Source organism: Melopsittacus undulatus, chromosome 6 (assembly GCF_012275295.1).
Source record: "Melopsittacus undulatus isolate bMelUnd1 chromosome 6, bMelUnd1.mat.Z, whole genome shotgun sequence".
Lineage (NCBI taxonomy): Eukaryota > Metazoa > Chordata > Aves > Psittaciformes > Psittaculidae > Melopsittacus > Melopsittacus undulatus.
This window is the reverse complement of record NC_047532.1, coordinates 28,709,851-28,728,672: the sequence shown is the minus strand read 5'-3', so window position 1 is coordinate 28,728,672 and position 18,822 is coordinate 28,709,851. Positions and strand designations below refer to the sequence as shown.

General features: G+C 41.3%; 1 protein-coding gene across 15 annotated transcripts in view; it reads left to right on the top strand.

Annotated features, from left to right (window-relative positions):
• The window catches only part of PRRC2C (proline rich coiled-coil 2C), a 77,293-nt gene extending 59,970 nt beyond the window's left edge, over positions 1-17,323 (top strand). For 6 of the 15 annotated variants that reach the window (XM_034064164.1, XM_034064162.1, XM_034064167.1 and 3 more), the window contains 11 exons: positions 787-1,003; positions 1,924-2,127; positions 2,807-2,928; positions 3,510-3,646; positions 5,600-5,834; positions 6,283-6,405; positions 7,824-8,042; positions 9,991-10,094; positions 11,823-11,949; positions 12,953-13,189; positions 15,432-17,323. In XM_034064164.1, coding sequence (XP_033920055.1) covers positions 787-1,003; positions 1,924-2,127; positions 2,807-2,928; positions 3,510-3,646; positions 5,600-5,834; positions 6,283-6,405; positions 7,824-8,042; positions 9,991-10,094; positions 11,823-11,949; positions 12,953-13,189; positions 15,432-15,698 — 1,992 coding nt within the window. In that variant the 3' untranslated portion in view covers positions 15,699-17,323. The remainder of the gene's footprint in view (positions 1-786; positions 1,004-1,923; positions 2,128-2,806; positions 2,929-3,509; positions 3,647-5,599; positions 5,835-6,282; positions 6,406-7,823; positions 8,043-9,990; positions 10,095-11,822; positions 11,950-12,952; positions 13,190-15,431) is intronic. The other 9 variants (XM_034064173.1, XM_034064163.1, XM_034064172.1 and 6 more) reach the window with 6 other exon arrangements.
• Positions 17,324-18,822: the final 1,499 nt, after the last annotated feature.

The following is an 18,822-nucleotide window of genomic DNA, read 5'->3' as shown; positions in this document are numbered from 1 at the left end:
ACATTAATATTTCCTTTTCAGTAGTCATTCAACATTGTCTCAGTTAAGATTTGGCATTGCTTGTCTAATGTAGCAATAATTAGGTTATTGACTGCAGTAAACCAGTAGTTCATTCCACTTTTGGTGGAAGATAATTGTGTATAAAATACTTAAATTGAAGTTACATTTTCCTTGTCGCAGAAGACTTAAACTCAGAATTATTGCAGAAATAAGGAGCAGGAAGCATTCTTGGCATTCATGTAAAGCACTGTGCACAAGTTGTGTCAGCTTGTGACTGCTTCTCGAACAAGCAGATGCTTCGGAAATCTAAACTTGACTACTCATGTTTACTGACATAAGTGTTAGATATTTTTGGTGGTGACTCAAAGTGGATGATTTACCAAGAAAGCAAGGGGCTGTGTCATTTAAATGGCCCAAATAACTTGTAAGTAAGGACTTAATGGAAATATTTAGAGGTTTCTTACCTTTCTTTTGCTGACTGTGTCTTTTGCTCTTCATGTCAAACAAAACCAAGCCAAATAGTGTGAGTGAATTATCTTTTGAGCGTTGAATGTTAAGATGATGAACTGTGCACGTGTGCAGTTGGGGCAGATAAGAAGCTCCAGCTTAAGGCTGTATGCTTTTTGCATGAACAGAGTTGCACGATCATGGTGATGATTTTTTAAAAAGAGGCTCGCATGAAGGCTGAATTGCCTTTTAAACTAAGAAGGACTGTTAAAAAGATGGCAACTGTTTGACTAGTTGAAACTTCCTAATAAATTAGGAAATTTATTTTCTTTTAAACAGATGGAGTCTGCTCGCAAAGCATGGGAGAATTCCCCAAACATGGGGGATAAGAGTTCACCAGTGACCTCATCAGCATCTCCCATTGCTGGTGGCAGCGGCAGTAGCAGCAACAGCAGCAGCAACACTGGGCCAAGCAGTGGTACTTACAGCTCTTTCTCTAGTGCATCAATGCCTCCTATTCCTGTGGCGTCAGTCACACCAACAACTTCGCTTTCAGGTACCAGAAGTCAAGATTATACTATCCTGTTGTACTGTTTCTTGGTTACGTTTTTCAAGAGATTAGATTCCCTTTGGAATTATGTTCTATGCAAAGCTAACAGAAATTTTATGCTAGTATGAATTGTTGGATCTGAACAGCATCTTCCCAGATACCTTTTGAATAAGATAATAATTGAAATGTTTCAGTCAGCTGTATAGAATATTAAGATATCTCTCCACCCATGCTACTTACCTGCACTTGAAACAGGAGGTAAACTTAAGCTATTGGCTGTCTTATTTGTTTCATTTTGTTCAGCTGAATGAAGGGAAGCAAGTTGATTTTTCAAGCAGATGGTAGTTCTGGCATCTAGCTAATAGCAGTCTTACTTTCATTTGTGCTTTTGCTTTGGAGTCAAAGCTTTGACAGCTCATATCAAACCCCCTATGCAATAGGCAGAGCAAATGTCCAGCTGCTGTTCACAAGCAGCTCTGGTTTCCACCTGGGTTCTTCACAGCAGACAAAAGATGATGACTGCTGAAAGATGAGGCTTTGACATATTTTTAGCCAGTTTGTGATTTTTATACACAATTATCCCTATAGGGGTGCAGGGGAGGGACTCTTCATTAGGGACTGTTGTGACAGGACAAGGGGTAACAGGTTCAGACTTAAACAGGGGAAGTCTAGATTGGATATAAGGAAGAAATTCTTTCCTCTTAGGGTGATGAGGCACTGGGATGGGTTGCCCAGGGAGGTTGTGAATGCTCCATCCCTGGCAATGTTCAAGGCCAGGTTGGACGAAGCCTTGGGTGGCATGGTTCTAGTGTGAGGTGTCCCTGCCCATGGCAGGGGGGGTTGGAACTAGATGATCTTAAGGTCCTTTCCAACCCTAACTGTTCTATGATTCTATGATTGTTGATTTATCGTTTCTCTTCTCCTAGGAGCTGGAACATATACAACCTCTTCACTGAGTACAAAGACTGCAAGCACCTCAGACCCTCCTAATATATGTAAAGTGAAACCACAGCAGTTGCAGACAAGCAGCCTAGCTTCTGCCAGTCACTTTTCCCAGCTGAGCTGCATGCCATCCCTCATTGCGCAGCAACAGCAAAGTTCCCAGGTCTATGTGTCTCAGTCTGCAGCAGGTAATAGTGTTTGTGTCTAAGAAGCCACAAAACTGGGTTTTTTTGAGTTTTGAAGTTTGAAAGTTGACTTCAGTTCTGGTTTCATCTGCAGTAAAAACAAAATAACAGAGAACATTCTGTAAGCAAATACTCACTAATTGTGTCTTATGCTAAGTGTGCAAGTTCTGTTGGTAAATATAAAGATAATACTGTGTTGATAGTTTGTTGCAGAAAGTAAGTTTGAATCTTTTAATGTATCATTTTTCTATCCCAGAATTGTAAATCACTGTATTAAAGACCAAGAATGATTTAGTCTTGTCTTCTTAAAGTGCTACAATAATTTAGAATCATGGCTTTTCTCTTTAAAGAAAATCTTATATATAGTTAATCTAAATTACATGACAGTATAGCGTGTTCTTCCCATTCCTTCACCCAAATGCCAATTTTGGCCAGGAGCTAGTGCTCATCCACCAAGAACTGAATGGGGCTGGAGATCCATATGCAAGACCAATAGATCCTGGGGGTGAATCTGAAAAGATACCAAAGCTGGTTAGGTGCCTAGCTCTTCAGTTGTGTTTCTTCCAAGTCTGATACCCGTCACACTGGGAAGTACCAACAGTAGCATCACTAATTCTTGATGAAAACCTTTGTAGCAGGGAGATGTTTGGAATCAGGTACTAACTCTATTGCTTTTTCTGAGGTGCTGCAGCTCAAATCCCAGCTTTTTATATGGATACAAGTCATCTGTTCAATACTCAACATGCACGTTTGGCACCACCTTCTCTAGCTCAACAGCAAGGCTTTCAACCAGGCCTTTCTCAGGTATTTGGAGATCTCGTATTTCTTTTTTTCGCCCCTCCTTGTCCCTACTGCATTTAAAGCTCTACTAATGAGCTAATGGGGCAGGGGAGAGTTGGGACAAAAGGCTTCAAAAATTAGGTCATGCTTACCTTTGCTTTTCATTTTGATGCATGTAGACAGTGTTTGATCTCTTCTGTTCCTGAGAATGAAAGCATTTGTCATGAAAGTTGAGAGAACAAGCTTTCACTCACAAATACATTTATGTAAAAGTACATATTCAAAGAAGGTGTTTATCTGGCCATGTTAGTGCAGGCTTATTCAACTTGTGTAGTACAAAATTGCATGCAATCTTGTGCAGTTGTTTTGTGCACAAATCTAAATGATTGATTCAGTTTCTGCTGATTATTTGCAAGGAAAAGTGTAAAATCTAACTAGAACGTAATTTTCTGAATGGGAGCAACACCAGCTCCACTTGCAGCTTTGGGATTTGAAGTTTTCTGTTTATTTTGTATAATGTTACACAAATCCTAGCACACATTTAACTGTAGCTTTTCTGCATTACTTTTGTCCTGGGGATATTTAATGGTTTCTTTTTTACACAGCCTGCTTCAGTTCAGCAGATCCCCATCCCCATCTATGCACCCCTACAAGGACAGCATCAAGCTCAGCTGAGTTTGGGAGCAGCACCAGCTGTGTCACAAGCTCAAGAGTTGTTCAACTCATCCTTACAACCTTACAGGTAGGTAGCAATATGAATTTATTTGGATTTTCAGTGGCAGAATTTATAGAACTCGCTTCTCTGCAGACCTGTGTTCAGTAGCTGCCTCACCTTCTCACTTTCCCCAAAATACCTTTTGTCTGTTTGGCTGAGAACCCTGTATGTGGATTGTCTGGCTAATTTGCATGTGCAAGTGTAGTTACGAAATCATTGGTTTAAGAATTACTCGTGATATTTTGTATCTATAGGAAACCAAGCTAAAAAGTTGAAAGCATCAGTCATATGAAGAGAATAAAAAAAAGGGGGGATCTGTCTCTTTAATTAAAAAATCTGTTATTTTCTAATCAAACACGTTGTAGCCTTGAAACACTTTGAAATCCTAGTTTGAACCCCATAGGTGGTAGAAACTTAATTTCAGATGTGTAGGGTATGTTTTAGAATAAATGTTTTCAGTTTACCACAGAAGATAATAGGAAGACGAGTATCTGAAACAGCCTTTCCAAAAGCTTCCTTGCAGTTCCTGTCAGTTCTGAATCACAGTTGTGTAATTCTGACAAATGTTGTTAGCTTTACTTTGAGAAAATTTCTTTGAAAATGTAATTACAGGGTTTTGCATGTGCTGTAGAAAAACCTGATTGTTGCAGTGCAGAAGGCTGAAGCCACAGAAGTTTTAATTGACTACATATGTATCCTGACTTTGAGCTTGGCTGACTTTGAACCAAATATTGCTTGTTCTGCCACAGCTGACAGTAGTTGTTCAAGCAAACAGTTGACTAGTTACAGAAATACAATCAGTCTGGCATGTGGTCCAGATTATATAAATGCTGCTGGCTGATCTGGTCACACACAAACCCAGTATTTAATGGAGTTTTGGGTGGTGCTATTTATGAGTATGAATACTTCTCTCCATCATAAAAGGTGCAGAGGAGAATAAGTTTTGAGATACATAGGTTACTGGATTTAAAAAAAAAAAAAAAACAAAACAGCAAAACAGGCTTCTGAGAATCTCTTTGGCTACATTGACAAGAGGCCCTTGTATACCTTCTGGGAAGGTTTCTCCAGTGCTCAGAGTACAACTATCCTGCAGTTAAGGAAAGGTACGGAACAAAGCTAACCTGAGTGTTCTGTTGAGCAAATACATAGCCACTATGCTAGCAGATTAACAGGACCAGTGTTACGCTGGTGCATATTGAGTAACTGATAAAGTGAAAAGTGTTTTTTCCATCAAAAACACTCTGAGCTGAAGAGTTTTGAAAGGATCACTTATTAAAAAACTTAATTCTTCAGTCTGAAGGTGGCTGCTCAATAGGCTCTTAAAAGAAATGTTTGGATAGATCTTCTGGTGGACTAAACCAAACCTGTTTATGGTGCTTTGCTGTACTGTGTATGGGGGTGGAGGGGGGGGGGTTAAACAAACTGCAGTTTCCCCATGGTGGTGATAAGGGAATCAAATATCTGGTCAAAATTAAAGGCTGTGTTTTCTGTGCTATTATTTTTTAAGTTTTTCATTTGGAAGCTACAATTGTCATAATTCAGTGATTTAATCTGTAAATATTAAAAGCTGGTCTACCAAGATATGTGAAGTGAACAAAGTAGTTTATGAGTAAGTGGAGCTACTCGTATGTGGTACTTCCCTGCAGTCCTACTTTACAGCAGAGGAACTAAGAACTGGTAGTTTCTGTATGTTACCGTTAAATTATGCAAAAATTATTTTAGTATGCACATCTAAGTAGCCAAGTGTACTTTAAGATTTAAATAAAAGCCTAGCCATTGTTTCCTGCAGCTTTAGTAGCATCCATTATTCTGTTGTGTGCAAAGTAAATAGAAAAAAAAACTTTTCTCAGGTGAAAATCAGTTCAATAGAGCTAAGTGGTTTAATTCCATTTAAAGAATAAAACCTATGCTTTTAATTTTTAGTAGCTCATTGTTGAGCTCTGTCTGTGTTTTTATGTGTAATACTTCAATTCCCTACAGATCCCAGCAAGCTTTTATGCAAAGTGGTTTGTCTCAGCCATCACCAGTAGTTCTGTCTGGTACAGCCTTACACAACTTCCCAGCAGTACAACACCAGGAGCTTGCTAAGGCACAGTCAAGCCTGGCATTTCAACAGACTTCTAATACACAACCTATTCCTATCTTATATGAACATCAACTTAGTCAAGCTTCAGGACTGGGAGGCTCTCAGCTGATTGATACACATATTCTCCAGGTAGGAAATGTTCCAAAATGAAAACCTGTAGTAGTTCTATACAGATACTGCAATAATAAATCAGTTATTGCTCAGCTTGGGATAAGCGCAACTCTGGTAATTACGTGATAGTCAAGGTGACAGGAAACTTAAGATGGTTGGAAGAGAATGTTCATTTAATTTCACAATCGTATATTAGCATAATCTCTGAATGGAGGATTATTCTGCAAGCTACTGGCCTCCTTTCATTTCAGTTACTAACAGGAGATTTGGGTTTAATTTCTGTTATAGCAGCTGATTAAAAGGCAAATTTGCAAATGAGAGCTTTATCACATGCTGAAACCTTCAGGTTGTCAGCTTCCTATGCTGTGGTTTCTGCTGTACTGGCTGAAATACAGAATGATGTGCCATGTTGTCTCAGAACTGCTCTCTTGAGTGTTCTTAATCCATGGTGTCTCACTCTTCCTAGGCCAGAGCTACACTCACTCAAGCTTCAAATCTGTACTCTGGGCAAGTTCAACAGCCTGGCCAGAGCAATTTTTACAACACTGCACAATCTCCCAGTGCTCTCCAGCAGGTAAACTGTGGCATGGTAAATTTCCTAAATTTTTTAAAGCCTGTTGTTTATGGTGGGTTTTTGTGGGATGGGGGTGGATGTGGGGCTGAGACAATCTTTAATTCTTCCAAAATTGATAGCTAAGGAGAGCTACTACAGCAGCACTAAAAAACTGAATTGCTGAGAAGTTGGATGGCCTACAGGTTCACGTTGATCATTTGTCTCTGGCATCCTTCTTTTAAATAGTTCATTTTCCAGTGACAGGAAAAATTTAGTTGGTATAGTGATGTTGTTAATTGATTAAGGCATATACTGCCTTTATGAGGACAGGTATCAGTGATGGCATCTAGAGAGAGAGAGACAAACTCTATATGCTTAGTGCAGCCTAATTGTTAACATAAGATCTGATTGAGATGAAACTTTAGAGCTGCTGCATATGGCAGTGATACCAAATATGCAGAAAAACAAAAAGCGGACAGATGATCATATATGCAAACAAGAGAGCCAAGTCAGTAACCAGTAACCTACATCAGGAGGTTTGTAAAATAAACTCTAGTGAATTTTAATTTTTTTTTCATTCTTTTGTGAAAGAACTGCTAAGTTGATGTGTGCAAGGAGTCTGTTGTATTCGCAGGATGCTGTCGAGTGGTTTCCCTCTTCTGGTGCAATTTTTATATAAGTGGCCTTAAACAAAAAAGCTCTGTCATGAACTGGTTTATTATAATATATATACATGAAAAGTTGCCAAGACAAATCTAGAAGGGTCAAATTTCTGTTGGAAATCTAGCATATTTTAAAGATATTTTAGAAGGGTTAGTGCCTTGCTAGCGTGTTCAAGCTTGTGTGTCTCTATACTTCTAATGTGTTACCCTTCAGAACCGTAGGAAGTCTTTCACATCTGGACAATATCATTCTTCTGGTTGCACTTGCAATATAATTTTGCAGGCTGTGGATTGATGGTCAAACTAGGAAATGCAGTAACTCCTGTCAGTCAGGTCACTGCTGTGGTATTTTCACATTAATCACTACCATTCTGTGGTGTTTTCAGCCCACAGCACTCCCTGTTAATGCAAGCAAGGGACAGTATGGTGTTTGGTGGTGGCTTTTTTTAAGCAGGGACTGCTGGTTGTTTGGAGTCTGGGAAAGTAAAATCTAATTTTCATCTCAAACAGTGTTCTTACGATGACTAAAAGTATTTGAAATAAATTTTGAGTTGAAACAAATTTACTGCTTGATACAATGAAATCATGTTGAATGATGAGTTAGGAACTAACATGCAACTTTGTTTCTGAAAAGCAAAGACACTAATGCCATTAAAACTGATTATAAAGACAGGCTAAACATTTCACAGCTCTCTGGATAAATGTACAAACTCATTAAGAAATTATAAAGCTAGTAAAGTTAAGTAATGGCCCCTGTGTATGCGTTACTGTTGGTTTTGTACTTTCTTCCAGGTGACAGTACCTTTGCCAGGATCACAGATTTCTTTGCCCAACTTTGGATCCACAGCACAGCCACTTATTGCCCTACCCCAATCTCTACAACCACCACTACAGCACACACCACCGCAAGCGCAGGCTCAGAATCTAAGCAGACCTGCACAAGTAACCCAGCCTTTCAGGGGGTTGATCCCAGCAGGAACTCAGCACAGCATGATTGCTGCAACTGGAAAGGTAACAATATTGGTATCTACAGTACAAAAATTAGTACAAATCACAGCTGTATCCTGTTTTATAGAACTGGTGTGGCAACCCATGTTGACCTTGCATCTAAAAATCTGCTTTCACTTTAAAAGGTAGGGAGGGGAAGATAAAAAAGCCAGTCAAGGTTAGGTCCGTAGTGACTGGGTCTGCGCATTTTGTAAAGGTTTAGGTGAGTTTTTGTAGCTAAGCTGATACTAGTCCATTTGAATTGCAGGATTATCTAGTTTGATAATGACTGTATAGGATATTTCATGTAGAAACCATGTAGAAGATAGTACAGAGCCATTATTAGAGCAGCAGGCAAACAACATCACACTGTTAGGGCTGGTTTATGATTCTGGTCGTGCATGTATTTATTGCATTGTTTGGTCTCACAAAGGAGTGAGTTGTCTTTCCAGTGCAATGAATTGGAGTTTTAGGGGCTTCAATGGACTCTGTATCAGCTGTGACCTTAAACCAGAATTAAACTCTAATGTTGCTGGAGGCCTCCTTTTCCGAATAGCACAGCAAGATGTATATTGAGAACACAGCACTGTATGAAAGGCAGGACCTTTGATATGTAAAAGGATGGTTTTGCAGCTGAAGAAAACTCTGTTTGAGTGACAGCTCCAGTAAGGAGATAACACTGAAATAGTGCAAGAAACTTGAATATCTAGGAGGGAATCCTGTCCTAGCCTTTATCTGGAGCTGCTGTGGTAATTGTTAATGAGGGGATGTATGGAGCTGGCTTCCAGTCAGGGTCTCTTGTCTTAGATGGAATCACAGATTTACAGGCACCTGGGATTTTTGGATAGTGCAACGCAGTTGCAGCATACTTTCAGGTGAGCAGTGGGTGGCAACAGTGGACATGAGCATAGCTAAGTTTTTTGTCAGCTACAGCAAAGTCTTTCACCAGTGCAGGGAATAAACTCTGGAATTGCACCTGAAATCCTCATATCTCATGGCCTATGTTTTAGGATGTTTTTTAGTATAAAATGACCCTGTTGTCCCAGTGGTTTACAGCTGTGATCAGAAAAATTTCTCTCAGTTGTTAATTCCATGTCTTCAGCATTCCACATCACCTAAATGAAGTTTTCATCCTGTCGCCCACCAGAGTATATGGAGATTTTTGCACCATGCAGTTTTCTAGCTTCATAGGATCTGGCCAAATATTTTCACCTCTATAATTTTTATGAGCCTATCTAAGCAGCAGAGTGTTTCTTGCTAGGGCTGGAAGACAGTAATTTGATGTTGGAAAACTAACACTTCAACAAGAAATAAGAAAGAATTGCAGTATGGTGGCCTTAAGTGACTTCCCTGCCTGTTAAGGGTTCCATCATGTTGCTGTTAAAGTCAGCTTAAACCAGCCGCTTGTATTTAACTGATTTACTGTTGCTGTTATGCTTCATGGCCGCATGTGGAAGGGTCCCAGAGACTTACTCTGTTGAGTCTACCTGCAAAAATAACATACAAGATTTATTGCTCCAATTAGTCTAGAGATTTTTTCACATAAATGATAGCTCCATTTTTGCTGTGCTTTTTTTTATGAAACTGGATTATTTTATGTCAGTCTTCAGCATTTTTCAGGATTATATCTGAAAATTTTCATGTGATACCTGAGATAGGGAAGGAAATGTCAACCCTGAAGCATGTTTTTAGGGCCAGATAAGTCACAAATTCCTTTTCATTATGCAGGAAGATCAAGTTAGGAAGTCATTGCCATTGCTCAAATTGCCAAATAGTGCAGAAAAATTGTACACAGAGGTGCTTGTGGTGCTGGAGCTGTCTTAGTAATAATAAGCCATTTTGTAATCTGGCTTTCAGCTCCACTTAAATGACCTATTTTCACTGAGAAAAATGTGAGGTACGCTAACAGTTTCTTAGGAAACATAGTATTTCTTTGAATTAGAATTAACATGTTGGTTATTTTGTTTTTCAGATATCAGAAATGGACCTGAAGGCCTTTGGAGGTGGCATCGATGTTAAACCTGGAACACCACCAGTTACTGGTAGAAGTACTACTCCAACTTCCAGTCCCTTCCGGTAAATCTCTTAAGCTCAAAATTCCTTGAAATTGGAGCTAAAAAATGTACCTAGTCATACATGAGCAGACAGTTCTGAAAGTTATGAGGTATGGGGCTGCTAATATAAAAATGCAGTGCTTAATCTTAGCTTAAAAGCAGCATTCCAGTAGGTTATCAGATATGCTGTAGTTGGCCAAAAGTACACAATGCTCTGAAACAAAACACTTAAAATATTTTTTTTTCATTAAGTGACACTAAACAAGGCATGTAAAGTTACCTGGGGTTGTACCAGAAAAGTATAGGCATGGTAGGGAAGATGTAGTTTGGTATAAAACTAAGACAGTTTATCTTAATTGCGCTGCTCAAGGTAAAAACACTTAAAGGCATACACTGCAGTTGTGGCAACATTTCTGTTAGAGAGCTGAGAATCACTGCAAGATCTGTAGGCCTCTCACAAGTGAAATTAGTAAGCTGTTTGCAGGTTCGCTTGGTTAATTGACAGAATTGGTAGAATCTTGCTCATACACAGATAGAGGCACTTCATGGTAGACCTATTGGGCTGCTTATGGATGAAATTAGTGGGCTGAAAGAACTTGAAAACAAAACTTCTCTCCAAGATAGCTTTGTTCTTGAAAACTGTGCTCATGTGCATAGCAATCATATTTGGTGGGTTTCACTGTAGCAGACTGATGGTGTTCATGCTTTTCTAGTGAGGTGCAAATGAGATTTTTGAACTCAGTGCTGAAGTTATGCTTCCAATACTTTACCCGAGTAAAAAGTGAAGGGATGAGAAGAAGAAACTTGGATTTACAAGTTTAGTCAGCATTTAAGACAATTGTCTTGATAGTGTATATATCTTAGGGATTCTACATGAGATGTCTCTTCTAGCAGTCAAAGCAAGGCTTATCATAAGCTATTGCTCTGAAGTGTAGACTACTGAGAAGATCTACAAAAGCATTGTAGATCTCAAGAGTTCGAAGTGAAAACTAAACGAAGACTTCTTTAAGCTTATGAAATGTTGGCTTGTATTGAGTATGGCTGGCTTCCTCGCCACTGGAGCCCCGCTGTTCATTTTACATTGCAAGTATCACCCATACACTCTGCAAATAAAAGCTCCGTTTCCTAAAGCAGGGGGCTTGCTCTTCTCTTTCTGAGGGCTGTTCAGTGCCTTTCCCTCAGATAACCTTTCAGGTTTCATTTAATTCACAGTGATTCAGCACCTCTTAAGTTTTAATGGAGGGCCATGTTCTTAGCCAGATGAAAAGGGGAGGGTGTTTTCCGTGAATTCTTGAAATGTTTAAAGTGCATTTTGAAGTGTTAGACAGCAGGTCAAAGCTGTACGTGGCAACTTCTGCTGCACATGCTTAATGCCTGTTGTGACAAGCTCTGAACCTGACAATAGAGCAAACATTGTAGAGGGGTAGGACTAAACATAAGGTAGCAAGGATAGGAAGGGCAACACTTTTGACATTACTGTATGTTTCGAATGCTTTTGGGAAAGGTCTCTTTTGTACCCTGGGATCTTTCCATATCCTACTATGTCTGGTTTTTCTCTTTGCATTCTTAAATTCTGATCTTGCTTGCATTTTAAGTTAATGGTTAGATACAGAAGGATATCTAATAGCAGCTTCTCCAAGAGACTATTATTTTTCTCTGTCCAATACTAAATTTCTAGTTAAGGTGTAACTAAAAGCAAAAACATCTGAATGAGAGCAGTGTGATTCTAACTGGTGTGTTTTTTCTTCAGGGCCAGTTCTACTAGTCCTAACAATCAGTCCAATAAAATGAACAGCATTGTCTACCAGAAGCAGTTTCAGTCAGCAGCTGCTGCTGTGAGAATGACACAGCCATTTCCTGCACAGTTTGCACCACAGGTAGGTGACTGCTGGCTTCTTACAAACAAATCCATTTCTTTGTATGACCTGGTGACTTAACTTGGCTGTATTCTCTCCGGTTTTATCATAGGGAAATACAAAATTAAATCCTTAAAATGAAATGGCATGATTTCAAGATGAAAGAAAAAGAAATGGCAAACAACCCTCTCTGATCTTGCTAACTAGTAGTGCAGGCTTTGTTGTGTGTTTAATTTTGAGAGTTCTTGCACACTGAGGAATTTAATACAATTTGTGAATCATGTAGAACAGACTGTTGTTCCGCTGGCTTCCCCATGCAGCTGTAATGCTCCTCATCCTGCAAAACCAGATCATCTGGCTGGGGAAGGGGAGCAACTTTGTGTCTCAGAAGGGTCCCAGTGCATATTTTAAATGCTTGAAGACAAAGCCGATTTGTAGTTGTTTGTTTGAGATGCATTTCTAAAGTATTGGTGGAGCAGTTGAGGTTGGAAAGGATCTCTGGAGTCCAAACAAAGCAGGGCTGATTACAAAGGATTTAATTTGCTTCTGGCTTTCCAGGGAGCACAGCTTACAAGGTGCATCCCTGTTACAAGTGACTGTAGCCAGGCTGCTAGGGAAATCCAGCCTCTCTAAAACTGTAGGATATTTCTGTCTGTCTTCAGCATTTGGAGTGTTTGATTGTAGGATTTGAGATTTGATTTTTGGATTGCCACTAGCAGGAGCTACCTCGCCTTTCCAGGGCTGCCTTTCACCAGTGAGTCCTCCACTGCCTGGCATGGGTCTTCTCCCTTATTACACACTGGGTGGAAGTTGGTCCTACTTTCAGGTACAGCGGCACTACAGGGCTGTTTTTTTCTGGAGTTCAAACATGGCCTCTCTTAACATAAAAGCCTATTTTCTTTACATGAATGTGACAGGAGAGCAGCACCTTTTTCCCCATTTAAAATAATGCCAACGCGCAATCTAGTTGGCAGTTTTCTAATTGCGAAATGTCTCTTTTTGTTGTTTTTTTTCCCCCACTTAGATTCTCTCTCAGCCTAACCTGCTCCCTCCATTGGTAAGAGCCCCATATACTAACACCTTCCCAGCGCCTGTTCAGAGGCTGCCAGTAGTACTGCATAGTCAGATGCCGTCTCAGATGACCACAGGCCTTATGAGCCACCCTCGTTTACCGCGTGTGGCCAGAGGTCTTTGTGGATCAGTATCTGGAGCCAGAGGCAATCAGGCCCAGGCTGCGATGAAGGCTGAACGAGACATGAAGGTTAGTATTTGGACAGCGGTGCTGTTAACACCAGTTCAGTCTTGACAGCTTGTAGGGCAGGAATGTGTCTGCAAATCATGTCATAATTAAATGCCTCTGGACCCAAAGCCGGTATAGCTGGGCCTCTAATAGCTGAACACAGACCTCCTCTAAGCCCTGGGGTTTTTTTAATAAGAACTTTAGACTAAAAATAGTGTAGGGAACTTCCTCTCTCCAGTGGTCTTGTGGTCAGCAGTTGTGAAGCTGCCACTGCTGTCAAAGGCAATCTGACAATTAGATTTCAGGAGCCTGGATTTTCTGAGTAAGTGATGAAGCCTGCAAACCTTGCTGCCAGCTATCTTTTCACATCTGCCTCCCCAGCTCTGAACACCAGTATTGAACCTCCTGTTCCAGCCAGCCTCATTACTTGGTGATTCTGGGGATTCAACTCTCAGTGATTTGAAATGCCTGTGATTAGTTGTCTGTGGTAGAATGTAGAAATGTGGCATGCTCCACAGAAGAGGTGGCTGCATTTCACTAGCAGGTGATGAGTTAAAGCACTTTGGGACCCTTCAGGTTGAGGCAAGCTCTTCTTACCAAGGCGGTACTGCCATATGGGTTGTCTGTGCAAGGACACCATTGTACACTTCACATGTTTGCTGCAGAATAAGTTGCTTGTACAGATAGATGGTGCTAAGGAGCTCCTTCATCTACTGTCATTTGCCACAACCCATGCATTCAGGTGTAAAAGCAAAGGAATGTGGTTTTTTTCCTGGTTATGTCTGCTTGTAGGAGAATCAGTTACCCCCGGTAGTTGATTACTCCTTAAATTGTAGATACTTGGTCCGTTTAGTTTTCTACCACCAGTTTATTAGCTGTACACTCACCAGGTGATGCTCAGTATATTGATGAGTATATTACAAATTTAATTTAGACAGTCATAGCAAATACGACTATACAGTCCTGTTTTCCAAATCTCCCTGAAGACACCGCTCAGAAGAATCTGAGTTATTTTGTCACACTTGGTTACTTGTGATCAGTTCCTCCAGACTTGTAGCCTTCAGGGCATGGCTGAAATGTGTGCAGATTGCAGGTGTGAGTCTGGCTCCAGTAAAAGCAGACTGTTGCTGCAGTCCTGCACACCGGAGTTCACAGTTTTTCTATTCTGTTGTTGGTTGAGTTACTTGGAGCAACTACACAGCATGAAAGCCAAGACCTCTTGTTCAAGGCTTTTGCTTTTTTGTCCCCCTATTGCGTGTCATCCCCCCTGCCCTGTTTTTCTGTAAAACGGCATAAAATACTTAGAGACGTATGTGGAAGCTTAGTGACTGTATTGTAGTGGAGGCTCCTGGTATTAAAATACACCTTTTTCATTTTAAAAAGGCATTTGACTGCATTGGACTTAATTGTGCAGCTTCCACAAGATTAACCTCTTACTGCAACTCCTGCTTTTGCTTAAGCATGGACAGAAAAGCAAAGTGCTTGATCTCTGAAGCCTCTGGTCAGCACAGTGTAAAACCTACAAATAAAACACATAGTCACAAAGGCTGAATTTCACAGATGTAAGTCAAGGTTAATGGTAGGATTCAGAGGAGGAATTTGAAATAAGCCAGGCAGTAGTTTGTGCTGCCTGGGATGAATGCCCACTTTGAGTGGGAAGCAGATAAGGCCTCAGTTTACACAGAACACAACCTTTGTTGTAGACTCTGAAGTCCTGTGTCCAGAGACGTGTGTTGGGGGAGGAATTTGGGTGCTGAGAGTAGATGTTGCTGATGTGATACACAGCTCCTGCACTCAAGAAGTCCAGACCACACAGCAGCAGAAATGACAGCTGTCATGGCCCTCAGTACTGAGGGTAGTGTTGGGGCACGAGCAGTGTGCCTTCTGGTCATGTCTGACTTCCACTGAGGAGTGAAGCTTTGTTTTGGGCCTGCTGTAGGTAGTGCTTACACTTCTTGAACTGTGCAATAATAGTGTCATAAAAAGATGTTAGGTAATGCTTCAAACTATTGTCCTTGATCCTCTTTTCTGGGTTGATGATTAGGAAGAGCAAGGGAAGCCTCAGCATGATGTTAAGCTACTACTGAGGAGCCAAGAGCACAGATGTAGTGACATCTAGGAAGCAGCTGGATGGATGCTGCCTTTCTAGAAAAGTCTTGCCACTGCAGTCAGTCCTTCCTCTTTCATTTAGGAGATACTTTTGTGAAGTCACTCTTATTCCAATGCCCTCTCTTCAGTAAACACATTTTCTCCCTTTCTTAAGGCAAAGCAGAGAGCAGAGGTACTTCAGTCCACCCAGAGATTCTTTTCTGAGCAGCAGCAGCAGCAACAGAGCAAACCCATAGGAGGCAAAGCGCAGAAAGTGGATGAGAATGGGAGCAAACCGACCGAGGCAATTCCTGACTCTTCAGGAGTCTGCCAGGACAAAACCGAGGAAAAGCCCACCCCTGCGCCTGCTACAGCAACAAAACCTGTTAGAACTGGACCAATCAAACCTCAGGCAATCAAAACTGAAGAAACAAAATCTTAGAGGCTGTGTTTCCGTGGAGGTGGGGGGAGAGGGGAGGGTGGGTGAGATGACAGCAGCATGAATTTCTAGCCCAAAGGAAGAGACAATAATGTTCTGTCCCTGCAGGGCTCTGAACAATGTAAAGTGACATAGAAGCCTTCAGCAGTTACGGGTGCGAACTGCTGCATATCCAGCTGAGCTTCTAAGCTCCTTGGGCTTGTGTCTGCTCTAACAGCATGGAGGCTGCTTTTGGTGTGTGCACGTTCTACACGTGTGCGCATGTACTGGCTTACACACCTGTATGTTTCTCAAAGTGAAAAAAATTGAGCAGTAGTAATGGCGGGGAGGTGGTCAGGGAGGCTTGTTCTGAGCTGACAAGATGAATACTCATATTTTCTTCAGGCTCTGATCTTCAGCTGCTATTTATCTTTTTATAAACCCATGAATATGAGAACATGCAGATTTGAAGATGGTGCTGGGCCAAGTAATATGTGTTAAGTTTTTAGTGACTTAAGAAGCTTCTATCTTGTAATAAAGAGAGGGATTCATACAGCTGGCAAAATTGCCCTTGTTGTGTGACCTAACATAACACAGAGTAATGCTGATGATGAATTTCCCTCTGAAAGCAGTGCTTTGCTGGCTGCTGCTTCTTGGATGAAAATATATTGCATTTAGATCACCGTATGAAAATGCTACTTGGCCACCTTTTCTCTACACCCACTGCCCCCTCAGTTGTTCACCTCTGGAATTAAAAGGTTCATTGCATCAATAGTCAGATTTGTTCTGTTCACCTCTGTCCAGCTATCTTTATATGATGCGAGTGATTTCTAAACGGTTTCCAGTTTATGTCTGTATACAGCAGCGAGCACTTCGAACTGTGCCACGAGAATAAAAGAAACCTTACTGGCTTAAAGAGAGTTTAATCTACAAGGTGCATTCTTTATATCAGAGCTACGTCGCACCACCTCCTTGCCCATAGTGTGCAGGAAAGTAGAATCAAGTCAAATAAATGCCTTTTTAATTGTATCCTCTAGTATTATAGCTGTAGGACAGTACTGTATGATACTTCTGTGAATGTAAGATACCCTGTACCTGCTTATGATATGTAGTAGTGACTGTGCTATACTGGAGCTGTTTTTAATAATGTTATTCTAGAGGTTTTTTTCCAGACAATGATTGAAAAAGCTAATAAAAAGCACCAGGTACCACATCAGTAGCAGAATTTGCTGTTTTTTCTGGGATTTTTTGTTTTCCTTGTTTTTTTGGTTTGGTTTTTTTTTTTTTACATGTTTTGGAAGGAAGAGGTGAGAGTCTAATGTGTATAATTTTGTTCAAATGACTGCAGAAGCTGGAAAGGCTGTTGCTGCTATCGATGCCTAGTGAATCGCTATTGGTTATCTTTTTATATAAATATATATATAATTTGAATTTTTGGAAACTTTAGCTGTGATGTCAACTTTGGAAAAAAGTATCCCACTTGTAGTGTGAGTTGGCATTGTACAGAAATTAACAGCCATATTGGTCTAGAAATGTTAAACTTAATTTTTTTTTTCCATTTGTACAGGGGTAACGCACTGTATGAAATATGTACGGTCTTATTTACATGGGTTTGATTACAGAAACTAATAAAGTATTCTCTAAATAAAGCACCCGGGTAATCTCGTGATTAGCACAGTGCTGCAGGATGCACGGAGAGCGCCTGAACACCGTGTGCCGAGCGAAGAGTGTGCGTTGACAGCTTGGGAGAGCAGACTTCTGAGGAAAACCAGTTTGAAACGGCTTATTTCTGTTTCCCCTGGTGCTTTTGATCTCATTCTGCAGCAAAGGGATGTGGCTTCCATCTAGCTCTGGATGGGACCTGCAGCTTGTGTTTGCAAGATGTTACCTCTGCAGTGTGTTGGTGAGCTGCTGGCTTCCTAGAGAAGAGCCGCTTGTCAGAGGAGATGAGGATGAGCACAGCTGGTTACTCATTTTAGCTGGTGGCTGACAACAGGCATCAGCTGAAGCCTCACAGTAAGGGGCAAGAAATTTCCTGCAGGAGGGAGCCTTGATCAGATCCTTCACATGGGTGCAGGAAGCTTCCTTCTGCTGCTGTTCCTAAACTGCTCCCTTCCCAGCTCGCAAGCAATGTACACTCACTACCACATGTCCAGAGCATACAGACTCAAGCCCTTAAGTGTGGGGCAGGATGAGGGCTGACCATCCTTCAGTCTTCCAGTTGCAGGGGGGAAAGCATCCCAGGTTTCTGCCCTGGGTTTGTGGGGTTAGGAGCAGTAGGATGCTGTCAGCTGGACCACAGAGGGAACCTGGTACCAAACACTAGAAACACTGTGGTCTCTGGGAAGCAATTCCTGCCTTGGGAGAAGGTACTAGCTGGTGCTGCATGTCGGCAAAGGAAGAAGGCAGCCAGGGGTGGCTGTGCAAGCACTGCTGGTCGTGGTGCAGGTCACCTTTCCTCAGGGGTGTTGCTGCCATCCTTGCAGCAGGTATGAGCAGACAGAGCTGCATGTGCTTGGCTGGGTGGGAACCCAAGTTCAGGGGCTCCAAAGGAGCAAGTGTCCTGCTGAGGCTGGTTCTGTCAAGGGGTAGAACTGCAGCACTATGGAGTAAATAAAGGTGCCATAATCCACAAACGGAGTGATGGGCAGATGCAGCCTCTGAGTAGGTGACACCACAGGTAAAGCACCTATTTTGTTTTTACAGGAACTGCACAAGCACAGCTAAAGTAAGTGCTCAGGGAGAGGAGGATGAAGAGAGCTGAGCAGTCGTAGATGGTTTGGTCTACAAATGTGCTGTAGAAGAGTAACTGAGATGTTTGCCTGGTTCATCTTGGAAGGACATCCTAAAAATGGGATATCCTCGCCCAGACTATTCTACATTTAAGGAAACGCCACTGAAAGGATTAATCATAAATTCTCCAGCCGGCTGTGGGAACATACCAAGCTTTCACCGGTTTCTTGTGCTGAGCAGAACAAGGATAATATTTTTGCAGGAACACCATGAAAGGCAAATGATTGGGCATATTCTGCATCTGAATAACGCGGTTTTGATGTGGGCCTCTCAAACAGCCGCAAGCTCTAGCTGCCTGTAAGGCCAGGTTGAGCTTTTAGTCACTGATCCTGGTTCATTGAATATTTTTATGCCA